At 39.9% G+C, this 12,434-nt stretch overlaps 1 protein-coding gene across 4 annotated transcripts in view; it reads right to left on the bottom strand.

Moving 5' to 3' along the window:
* Window positions 1–1,490: 1,490 nt before the first annotated feature.
* The window catches only part of FMO5 (flavin containing dimethylaniline monoxygenase 5), a 39,102-nt gene continuing 28,158 nt past the window's right edge, over window positions 1,491–12,434 (bottom strand). For 3 of the 4 annotated variants that reach the window (XM_043878039.1, XM_043878040.1, XM_043878041.1), the window contains 2 exons: window positions 6,659–6,731; window positions 1,491–3,731 (listed from right to left, as the gene is read on the bottom strand). In XM_043878039.1, coding sequence (XP_043733974.1) covers window positions 3,386–3,731; window positions 6,659–6,731 — 419 coding nt within the window. In that variant the 3' untranslated portion in view covers window positions 1,491–3,385. Of the gene's footprint in view, window positions 3,732–3,760; window positions 4,568–6,658; window positions 6,732–12,434 lie in introns of those variants that run through there. The other variant, XM_043878042.1, reaches the window with a different exon arrangement.

Below are 12,434 nucleotides of genomic sequence, written 5' to 3'. Positions count from 1 at the left end.
AACTCCTTGAGGGTACTGTAGTTATGTAAATGTTCAGAATTCTTCCTATGGGAGTTTTGTCTGTTCTGCCCTATTTATTACTCAATCACTTATTTATATCAGTATGGACTCATGGGCATTTTTAATACTTTATATTATAATCCAGTACTAGTGAGGCAGGAGGTAGATTACCGTGCCCCCACCCCACCCAGTAAAGTGATTGGAGATTTATTCCCTGTGAACTGAAACTCCAAGACAAGAATATCGAGACAATTAAGGGAAGAGGTTGAGCCCTGCCCAGGCCATGTATTTCTTATTCTTGAAGCCAGGAGACCTCCTGACCACACATTCACAGAAAGTCTCCTTGAAGGAGAGTGCTAAGGGATGCTCAACCCATAGGCCTTTTCCATAGACTCCAACTTGGCACACACGGGAGGATCCTGAGATATACCAAATATGAACACCGAACCAGGCAAATCAAAATGATTGGCCGAAAGAAACTGGAAGAAATGGCCCATAAAAGTAATTCAAATTGCCACGAAGGCACAACTCAGGGACTGTCTCTCTGTCTATGTATCTGTCCACACATATGGTACTCTTTTGCTTCCTAATAAATACTTTTACTGGTTTCACTACTTTCTCTCTTTGTGGGAATTCTTTTCTGCAAAGCTGAAGAGCCAGGGCCTTGTCACTGACGACTGGCCTAGTGGCTAGGATTTGGTGCTTTCACCATCATGATCCAGCCTCAGTCTCTGGCTGGGAACCAAAACCCCACTTCAAGCTGCTGCAGGCCTAGGCCACTCGAGATCACTAGATTATTTATACTGTTATTCAGCTTTGGCCACTGGGACCATTTTCAGTTGGTTCCTGTGTCCCTATGACATACTCCCACCAGTTTGCTTTTTTTTTTCATTTATTTTTATTAGTTGGAGGCTAATTACTTCACAACATTGCAGTGGGTTTTGTCATACATTGACATGAATCAGCCATGGAGTTACACGTATTTTCTGGTACTACAAGAAAGCTTTCTCTCTCTCTCTCTCTTTTTTTTTTTTTTGTATAATATAATTAGGAAAATGATATTACTTTTTAATATAATTACAAAAGAAAGATGTGGTAAATTGATGAGTATTAATCAGTAACTGGGGCTTCCCAGATGACTCAGCAGTAAAGAATTCACCTGCAATCCAGGAGACACTGGAGATAATGAATTTGATCCCTGGCTGGGAAGATCCCCTGGAGAAGGAAATGGCAACCCACTTCAGTATTCATGCCTGGGAAATCCCATGGACAGAGAAGCCTGGTGGGTTACAGTCCATAGGGCCAAAAGAGTCGGACATGACTTAGCAACTAAACAACAATGACAACAAAATCAGTAACTAGGGCTTTGTATCTTGAGTTTGTTTTGAGTTCACTTTCCTATTCACATCTGACTTTTAGCTTGGTTTACGATGATGGGCTTTTTTTTTGTAAACTTTCATATCATACATAAAGTGAGAGAGTCAATGAACTTAGAATTACATGCTTTTTATTTAAAGAGGAAAGTGGAGTATTTATTACTGATAACTAGGAATTATGTTGTCAAAGGACTATTAATTCAACAAACTTACACACTAAAAGAGGAAAATGTATATGTTAAAAGAAGGAAATGAAAAAGAAGTGGCTCTTCATTTACTCTTGCGCTAGAATAGTCTGCAGATTAGAAAATGCTAGGTCCATTTTAGAGAATTTACTGTATAGCAAAAGGAACTCTATTCAGTGCTCTGTGGTAACCTAAATGGGGAAGAAAATCCAAAAACAGAGGGGATATATGTATACATATAGCTGATTCCCTTTGCTGTACAGGAGAAACTAACAAAACATTGTAAAGCAACTACTCCAATTAAAAAAAAAAATACTAGGTCCATTTTAATAGAAGATAAATCCCAAGTATCACAAGAATTATGGAAGGCAAAAGACCTTCTCATTCTCAAATAGTTTTTCCACAGGCAAAATAGCAGGGAATTGTACAAATATTAATAGTTTTATGATTAAGAAGCAGTTGTAGTTCTCACATTTCTGGTTCTCTTATTTATATTGGGAAAGCAGATAATTTCTAATGTTGTTTCTTCAGCTGTTCAAACGTATTTTTTGTTAAGTCATAGACAGCAATCCCAAAATGTATTACACAACAGCGTCTTTATGAACACACACTTGATGGGTACATCCAGTACCTTTCTTCATGAAATTCAGTTTGCCCAAAAGTTAACATTGAGTTAACTTCTCTGAGGCACAAGAACAGAGCAACACTACTATGGATGAGAAAACAGACTCAACAGCAGCTCTTGGACATAAACTGGAGTCCCTGATTTTCATTTCATTTGCTTTGTTTTTCATAACTTGCAATTTCTGACATAACTGTTAAAAGTAGAATACCCCCTATATTTAGTTATCATCAATTTTAATTTATTACATAACTGACCTCTTTGAATTACCTTGACTTTCTCTGTGTGGGAGGGTATGGAGGGGAGAAAGTAGGAGTTGGGGGTGGGGGGGAAATCCAGTCACATTTGTAGGTCATACTATAGCAGTTGATGGCTACTTATCACAGTTCCTAAGACAAAGTCTTGTGTCCTAATATGAGAACTGAGAGATCAAAAAGGACTGGACTGCTAATTTAAAATCCCAGTTTTTCCAGTCAGGTTGAGCCTGTTGGCAGCTGCTAGGTTGTTAGAACGATCCATGAGCCTAGATAGTTGAAGGTAGTTCTCAGTGAGAAAGTAGAAATGTGTTGCTTAGGGGAAAAGAAGAGAAATGACCAGCTATCAGATATACCAGTGAATAGATAGTGAAATAAAATGTTTAAGTATCTATATATCTTATCTTAGGTGTGTACAACAGTTATAAGACCATTTTTTTTCCTCTTATCTCTCAGGAAAAATGCATTTAGTTATATATTAAAAACAACAGAAGATTCAGCTTCTAGTAGAAAACCAAATACTGTCAGAAGCACAGTTACATGGAGTCACCCATTTCTTATGTAGATATTGGCTTATGTTCCCCACCACAATATTTGATAAACGACAGCACACATTTATTAAGCACCTGCCACATTCCAGGAATTCTGCTAAGGAGAAACAAAGATGACTAAAAGAGTATCTAAGCTCATGGTCCAGGAATGACTGGAAGGAAAATGTAATGAGTCATAAGAGTAAGGGAAGTAAGTCAATACAAATGAAATGCTGAGATTTCACTGTAGGGAAAAGAGGAAAAAGAATGAATGCTTTGGAAAGAGAAAGAAAAGTAGATTTCTGGACAATAGGAAAGATCTCTTTTTGGACAATGAACATTGTTCAATCTTGTCAGGCTCCAAAGGCATCTGCAGATTCAGCTTTCCAAGAAAACTGGGACCATGACAATGGAACAGCTACAGATAGGTTATAATCATAGCAAAGAAAACAACAGCCAACATAAACTTGGCCATTGTTATTGTCGAAGTCTTGGAATTATCGGTTTCAACTATTCTTGTCATTAGTGGCTTCCTGATACGATCTTCTGTGGTGAGGATCACTTTTCGAGCTCTATCCCACTTTCCAGGACCCTGTAGACGATACTGGATTGGAGTACACGGTCCCCAAAATAACTGGAACGCCAGTTTGGGGTCAGTGAAGGCCAGGGACAGCAGATTGGGCTTGACGCCCACCAGATCAGCAAGCTCATCCATGGTACTTATATAGTCTCCCTGAATGGTATGGCGTTGGCTTTCCACAAACCTGAAGCAGAGAAGACAGAAACCATGGCCTATTAACAATTCAATCAATCAGTGCTTTCTGAGTGTCTGCTATTGGCTCAATATTGGGATAGGAACTGTAGAAAACAGAGAAGAAAGCAAAGACCCTGTCTCTATCCTTAAGGACCTTATAATCTATTGGAGTAGACAGGTACACATGAAACAGAGAAGAATTTAAGACTTTGTTAAATCATGTGGTTTTAGGCTGATAAATAGAAATGTAGAGGAGGGTAGTTGAAACAGAGCTATGATAAGTTCTTGAAGGATATGGAAGAAATAGAAAAAGTAAGAACAAAGAGGAGAGCCTTACACGTCAAGGGAATGGCACAGTGAAGGAAGAAAGCAAGAATGAGGATAGAATGTGAGCACAGAATATTCGTGGGCACTACCTACAGTAGAGGAAGAATTTTGTAGAAAATAAGGGTGGATATATGGAAGCAAACATAGCAGATTGAGATACAGAGGACTCTGATGTTGTCAGAAAGAACCCACCACAAAAATTCTCAAGTTTAGGATCCTCCCTTACTTTATGAGGGAGGTGATGGTAGAGTCCAAAGGGCAGGACTTCCCAGGACCAACATTAATTTGGAATCCTGAAAGGAGGGGGAGGATGACTTATCCTACAAGTTTCCTCCAAATGGAACCAGATGGAATGATTACACCAAGTGCAGATTTGAAGAGCAAAATGGGCTTTGGGAGAGAAAATGTGGTAACAGTACAATACCTATGTGAAAAGTACATGCTAAGTCGCTTCAGTCGTGTCCGACTCTTTGCGACGCTACGGACTGTAGCCCGCCAGGCTCCTCTGTCCATGGGGTTCTCCAGGCAAGAATACTGGAGTGGGTTGCCATGCCCTCCACCAGGGGATCTTCTCAACCCAGGAATTGAACCCACATCTCTTACATCTCCTGCATTGGCAGGTGGGTTCTTTACCACTAGTGCCATCTGGGAAGCCAGTGGGATTTAAGAGCTAACTGATGACTTTCTCTTTTTACTTTCTATAAAAAAAGAAAGAACAGTGGGGCAGAAAAAAATAAGAGAAAAGTCAAGTCAGGTTAACTGTGATTAGATGGGCTTACTAGAAATCCAAAAAGGACAGGAAAAGGAACTTCCCTGGCAGCCCAGTGGTTAAAACTCTGCACTTCCAATGCAGGGCAGTGGGGAGAGGAAAGGAGGGTATGGGGTCAATCCCTGGTCAGGGAACTAAGATCCCACATGCTGTACAGCAAAAAAACATTTCTTTAAATAAAAATAGAAATGCCAAAAGAAACTATAAAAAACAGGGCAGGAAAAATGATAGAAAATAAATTTGAAATAGAACTGGTAAGATAGAATTCCTGAGGAACTGATAGATAGGCAAAGGAATTGATGAAATGGGACTAAAGTTTAGAATAGAAGAAGGTAAGCCAGGAAAGAATTTGAGAGTTTTCCCTTATGGGTGTTTTGGTAGCTCATGGGTTTACAGGCATGTAGTGGGTCAACAACTGTAGTATTCAGGGAGATGTCACAGAGATACACTAGTACCTGCTTTGTAGGATTGTTTCAAGAATTAAATAAGCTCATACATGTAAAACACTTAGTATTTGCACAAAGTTGACCCTCAGTAAAGGTTAAATATTATCCTTAGGCACTGCTCACAGTCAGAAGGTAAGTCAAAGGAAGGAAGGAGGAAAATTGAGATGGGGTAATAATAAATATATTTAAATAATTTAATAAATATAATACCTGATGTAAATATAATTGATAATAAATACATACTAAATCATAAATATAATAAAATAGTTAAATAATATAATATTGTGACCCCATGGACTGTAGCCCACCAGGCTCCTCTGTCCGTGGAATTCTCCAGGCAAAAATCCTGGAGTGGGTAGCCATTCCCTTCTCCAGGGGGTCTTTCCAACCCAGGGATGGAACTCAAGTCTCCTGTACTGCAGGAAGATTATTCACCATCTGAGCCACCTAGGAAGCCCAATAATAAATATAATTAATAATGAAAATAATAAATAGTGCCAGGGAAAGTAAGCACTCCAAGCAGGAAGAGGTGTTAAAAAGCACGAAACAGTAGTGAAAGAAAAATTAAGTTGTTCATAGATAACTCTTAGGAGAGCAATTGCAGGAATAAGGATGGAAGTTACAACAGAAGGAGAAAAGGGTGCCAATTGAAGGCATGTAATACAGAATGTTTATACTGCTGAAGCTTGGCAGTGAAAGGAAGGAGGAAAACAGGGGGGCACCTAGAAAGGGTATCAGGGTTAAATAAAACCTTTCTCTTCCTCCCAGAAGGGAGAGTTACACTGGTATAATCACATAACTGAAGAAAACCATGTCTTTGGGCATGGGGTGATTGTGCCTCTGACTTTTAGGACTTAATCAACATCAACTTTGTTCAAATAAAAATCACCCAGTGAATAAGTTTAAGTTCTGAAACTCAGATTGCTAAATAAGCACTGAGCACCACCTTCCCAGATCATATAGACTGTTCATACCAAGAGCGACTGTGGCCTCAGTATGCTGTCACAGGCCAGCCAGCAAATGACCTCTGCAGATCTGCAAGTCTACCTACAGATTTCTAATTTGACCGTATCTACCTCTCATTAATTCATCGCTGCCCCTCCTTTCTCTGGCAGCCAGTGATTCTTGCCAAAATAACATACCTGGTTTTCTCTCCATGTGCTTTTTACTACTTGACTTTTCTTTTAGGCCCTACACGTAGGATTTTCTTCAGCTCTTCTCTCCTTTCCCATCCATACTCAAATCATTTGGTGGTATTTCTCTATTCTGTTGTCACAGACTATTATTTCCTTTCCTTCAAAATATCTAAATCCTTAAATGAACACAAGGAAAATAAATATAGTACAACATTGCCCTTCTTAAGAATTGAGTGGGAAAAATTGGGAGAATTCTTACTGTTTTGCCATAGCCTCTTGAACCTTAGCTATTTCTGTCATCATTTCACCTTTGGGGGGCAATGTCTTTAACCCTAAAGAGAAAAAAAATAAAAAATTTAAGTGTAAAATGACCTCAGTATGAATAATAATCCTATTAACAATTACCATGCTCTGGAGAATTCAGGGGAATACAGGCTAGTTTTCTGTACCAAGGAAGTTACACATTCAGTTGATCACCTTACCCTTCCACCACCAGAATATAATCATATTAACTTTGGTAGCTTACTCTTTCCCACTTTGTCTTTGGAAGAAATTTCTCCTAATCTGCTTTCCAACCAATATCTGCCTCCTCCCTAAAATAGTCTTTCAAATGGGAAATGAGATATGGACATGAGAAAATGATAAAAAACTATATGAAAAAGTAGGCTCAAAGTAAAAGGGTGGGAGGATGATGGGAAACACATCTGTACTTGGACTCAATCACAAAGGGGCTTTATACCACAGAGAGAAGGAAGTAAAAATAAACTGTCAATCTGTTTTATGCCTTAAGTCCCTTGGGAAATAAACCTTACCTTATAAACTTTTTTATTTGGTGAGAGTGAGGGGTAAGGTCAAAGGCAACTCATAATACCCAGTCTTAACAAATAAATTTATGCACCAATGCACAGAGTTCCAGTAGCAGGCATTTAACACCAACACCAAGGACATGGCTAGACAAAGGTAAGAAAGCACTAACATGGAAACTCTCAATTTCAATGATTAGCTTTATGCCCAGAACTTATAGGTACTATGCCATATAGAAAATTTGAGCCAACTCTAAAGGTACTCAGACCTTATGCCTTTGCTTCTGCTGTTTTCTCTGTCTTTTTTTGCCTTCCCCTTTATTCCTCATTTGTGGAGAAAAAGCCTGTTCATTTCCTCCCTTGGTTGTATCCAACTCTAAACCCAACTCTAAAGTGAAGCCCAGCGTGCTATAGGCCATGGGGTTGCAAAGAGTCAGACGTGACTTAGGGACTGAACAACAACTGTAGAGTTCAGAAAACCACCAAAGCTGAACTTGCATTCATTGAATAGAGATTTATTGGCTGCCTCCCATGTGCTAGGCATTGGTCTAGTCTTGGAAGACAAAGGCAAATAAACTTGATTCTTTCATTTAAAGAACTTTCAGGGGACTTCCCTGGTGGTCTAGTGGTTCAGAATCTGTCGGCCAATGCAGGGGATGTGGGTTCAATCCCTGGTTAGGGAACTCAGAACCCACATGCGGCAGAGCAGCTAAGCCCTCGCACCACAACTAGAGAAGCCTGTGCCCTGCAAGGAGGACCCAAGGCAGCCAGAAAAACAAAGAGCTATGTTTGCTCTTAGTGGGTTAAGCCAGCTAGAAGATCTAGAAGATGATAGGATCTAGAAGATGAGAGGATATATGGTAAAAGTAGTGAAAGAGGGGCCTGAAAATCCAGCATGTGAAGTAACTTGTGAAGGAACTTGAATGCCATGCTATGACATAATGCCTCCTTGTGATCCAGAGAATTGTTTCACTTCATATGGTTTGCAAAGGAAGAAAGTTACTAAATGAAAGTGCAATTCTTGTAAGGTCTCTTGAGAGGTTACAAAAGAGACAAAGATAAAAGAAAACTAGATTTTGGTCAAGGCAAGCAAGCAGACTCAGTGTTCCAGAAAAGGGTGTACTATTTCCTTAACAAGAGAATAGTAATTCTAGAGAACAGAGGAAGAAAGGAAATGGGACTTGTTAGGAAAGAACACGTCAGGCAAGAAGACAGGCTGAGCTGGGCATGTGTGAAACTAGCTGATTCTAAAGGCGTAAAGTCAGCACAGTGAGGGTATAACTCAGAGATGAGAAAGGCAAGAATTTGGTATGTAGAGTGTAAGGGTATGAGTATTAGAAAAAACTCAGGGTTCCTTTTGGAAGTTTGATAAATTTATAGGGATTCTCTGATGATTCTTTCTTCCAGTGTTGAAAGCTGGAGGACTTAGCACTAAACTCTGCTAGCATAGATAACTGGGCTTTTTATACTATTCCCCTAAAATCCCTTAATCCCACAGCCATAATGCAGAATCTTCCAAATGCTTTTTCCCTAATCCTCTCAATAGTTCACTGATTCTGGAAGAGTCTCAGTTGTTTGTTCAAAGTATACTAAGGTGCTGTGGCCTATTTTAATGCAACTTTTTCCTCTTACTTAATTGACCCACGTAAAAGACCCACTTAATATGACTGGAATTAGCCACCTTAATGGGTTACTTGCATTGGATTGCTGGTCCAGCGCTCAAGGAATACAAATCTACTGGATAGAATTAAAGAATTAAGAAATGAAAGAACTCTGGGAGTCCCTGGGAGTCCCTGTGGTTAGGACTCCATGCTTCCAATGCAGGGGGCATGCGTTTGATCCCTGGTTGGGGAACTATGATCCTATGTGCCCCATGGTGTGGCCAAAAAATTAAGAGAAAAAGAAGAAAAATGAAAGATCTTTGGGGAAATCTGGAAAAGCTTTTTTTTTGCTAATCTTTTTTAAATTTTTATTTATTTTAATTAGAGTCTAATTACTTCACAATATTGTGGTGGTTTTTGCCATACATTGTCATGAATCAGCCATGGGTGTACATGTGTCCCACCATCCTGAACCCCGCTCCCACCTCCCTCCCACCCCATCCCTCTGGTTTGTCCCAGGCCACCAGCTTTGAGTGCCCTGCTTCATGCATCAAACTTGCACTGGTCATCTATTTTACATATGGTAATATACATTTTCAATGCTCTTCTCTCATATCGTCCCACCCTTTCCTTCTCCCACATAGGCCAAAAGCCTGTTCTTTACATCTATGTCTCATTTACTGTCTTGCATATAGGGTCATCTTTACTGTCTTTCTAAATTCCACATATATGCGATAATATACTATATTGGTGTTTCTCTTTCTGGCTTACTTCACTCTGTATAATAGGCTCCAGTTTCATCACCTCATCAGAACTGACTCAAATGTATTCTTTTTAATAGCTGAGTAACATTTGACTGTGTATATGCACCACAACTTCCTTATCCATTCTTCTACCAATGGACATCTAGGTTGCTTCCATGTCCTGGCTATTGTAAACAGTGCTGCAATGAACACTGGGGTACATGTGTCTCTTTCAATTCTGGTTTCCTCAGTGTGTATGCCCAGCAGTGGGATTGCTAGGTCATATGGCAGTTCTATTTCCAGTTTTTTAAGGAATCTCTACACTGTTCTCCAGAGTGGCTGTACTAGTTTTCACTCCCATCTATCACCATTGTTTCTTTTTCTCTACTACCATGAGGTCTTCACCAGGGAAGAAGCTGTAATTTTTATAAGAACTCTGAAACAGTTCAGTTTAGTCACTCAGTCGTGTCCGATCTTTGTGACCCAATGAATTGCAGCATGCCAGGCTCCCCTGTCCATCACCAACTCCCGAAGCTTACTCAAACTCATGTCCGTTGAGTCAGTGATGCCATCCAACCACCTCATCCTCTGTTATCCCCTTCTCCTCCTGTCTTCAATCTTTCCCAACATCAGGCCGTTTTCCAGTGAGTCATTTCTTCACATCAGGTGGCCAAAGTATCGGAACTTCAGCTTCAGCATCAGTCCTTCCAACGAATATTCAGGACTGATTTCCCTTAGGATGGACTGGTTGGATCTCCTTGCAGTCCAAAAGACTCTCAAGAGTCTTCTCCAACACCACAGTTAAAAAGCAACAAGTCTTCAGCACTCAGCCTTCTTTATGGTCTCTCCCAGCCATACATGACTACTGGAAAAACAATAGCTTTGACTAGATGGACCTTTGTCAGCAAAGGAACGTCTCTGCTTTTTAATATGCTGTCTAGGTTTGTCATACCTTTTCTTCCAAAGAGCAAGCGTCTTTTAATTTCATGGCTGCAATCACCATCTGCAGTGATTTTGGAGCCCAAGAAAATAAAGTTTGTCACTGTTTCCATTGTTTCCCCATCTATTTGCCATGAAGGGAAGGGACTGGATGCCATGATCTCAGTTTTTTGAACGTTGAGTTTTAAGCCACCTTTCCCACTCTCCTCTTTCACTTTCATCAAGAGGCTCCTTAGTTTCTCTTCACTTTCTGCCATTGGGGCAGTGTCATCTGCATATCTGAGGTTATTGATATTTCTCCCGGCAGTCTTGATTCCAGCTTGTGCTTCATCCAGCCTGGCATTTTGCATGATGTACTCTGCATATAAGTTAAATAAGCAGGATGACAATATACAGCCTTGATATACTCCTTTCCCAATTTGGAACCAGTCCGTTGTTCCATGTCTGGTTCTCACAGTTGCTTCTTGACCTGCCTACAGATTTCTCAGGAGGCAGGTAAGGTGGTCTGGTATTCCCATCTCTTTAAGAATTTTCCACAGTTTGTTGTGATCCACACAGTCAAAGGGGCTTCCCTGGTGGCTCAGCTGGTAAAGAATCCGCCTGCAATGCAGGAGAGCTTGCTTCAATCCCTGGGTTAGGAAGATCCCCTGGAGAAGGAAAAGGCTACCCACTCCAGTGTTCTGGCCTGGAGAATTCCATAGGGTCGCAAAGAGTCAGACATGACTGAGAAACGTTCACTTTTCACACAGTCAAAGGCTTTTGCATAGTCAATAAAGCAGAAGTATATGTTTTTCTGGAATTCTCTTGCTCTTTCTGTGATCTGACAGATGTTGGCAATTTGATCTCTGGTTTCTCTGCCTTTTTTAAATCTAGCTTGTATATCTGGAATTTCTTGGTTCACACAAAGTTAAAGCCTAGCTTGAAGGATTTTGAGCATTACCTTGCTAGCATGTGAAATGAGTGCAATTTTGTGGCAGTTTGAACAATCTTTGGCATTGCTCTTCTTTGGAATTGGAATGAAAACTGAACTTTTCCAGTCCTGTGGCCACTGCTGAGTTTTCCAAATTTGCTGGCATATTGAGTGCACAGCACTTTCAAGCATCATCTTTTAGGATTTCAAATAGCTCAGCTGGAATTCCATCACCTCTACTACCCTTGTTTGTAGTGATGCTTCCTAAGGCCCACTTGACTTAACACCCCAGGATGTCTGGTTCTAGGTGAGTGATCACACCATCATGGTTGTCTAGGTCATTAAGATCTTTTTTGTATAGTTTTTCTGTGTATTTTTGCCACTTCTTAATATCTTCTGCTTCTGTTAGCTCCATAATGTTTCTGTCCTTTATTATGCCCATTTTTGCATGAAATGTGCCTTTGGTATCTCTAATCTTCTTGAAGAGATCTCTAGTCTTTCCCACTCTATTATTTTCCTCTCTCTCTTTGCATTGTTCACTTAGGATGGCTTTCTTATCTCTCCTTGCTATTCTTTGGAACTCTGCATACAGATGGGTATATCTTTCCTTTTCTCCTTTGCCTTTCACTTCTCTTCTTTTCTCAGCTCTTTTTAGGGCTTCCTGAGACAACCATTTTACCTTTTTGCATTTCTTTTTCTTAGGGATGGTTTTGATCACTGCTTCCTATAACAATGTTATGAACCTTCATCCATAGTTCTTCAGGTACTCTGTCTATCAGATCTGATCCCTGATTCTATATGTCAGCTCCTTTTTAGTACCTCAAATGGCACATTTTCAAATCCCTTAACCATTCTTATCTCTCTCCTTTTAATGTACTCCAGTTTCACTTTTAAAATATCTTTAGGTGTGGTCTGACCAGTTTAGAGAAGAATGTTGTAAATTCCAGGGTATTATAGTTTTTTAATGATGTCAGGTATAATTAAGTCTTTTAGAAGCCACATTATTCTGCTAATTCATACTGAACCTACTACCCCAAAC

The sequence above is a fragment of the Cervus elaphus genome, chromosome 20 (assembly GCF_910594005.1).
Source record: "Cervus elaphus chromosome 20, mCerEla1.1, whole genome shotgun sequence".
Lineage (NCBI taxonomy): Eukaryota > Metazoa > Chordata > Mammalia > Artiodactyla > Cervidae > Cervus > Cervus elaphus.
The sequence above is the reverse complement of the archived record's forward strand: the minus strand, read 5'-3'. Positions and strand labels throughout refer to the sequence as shown.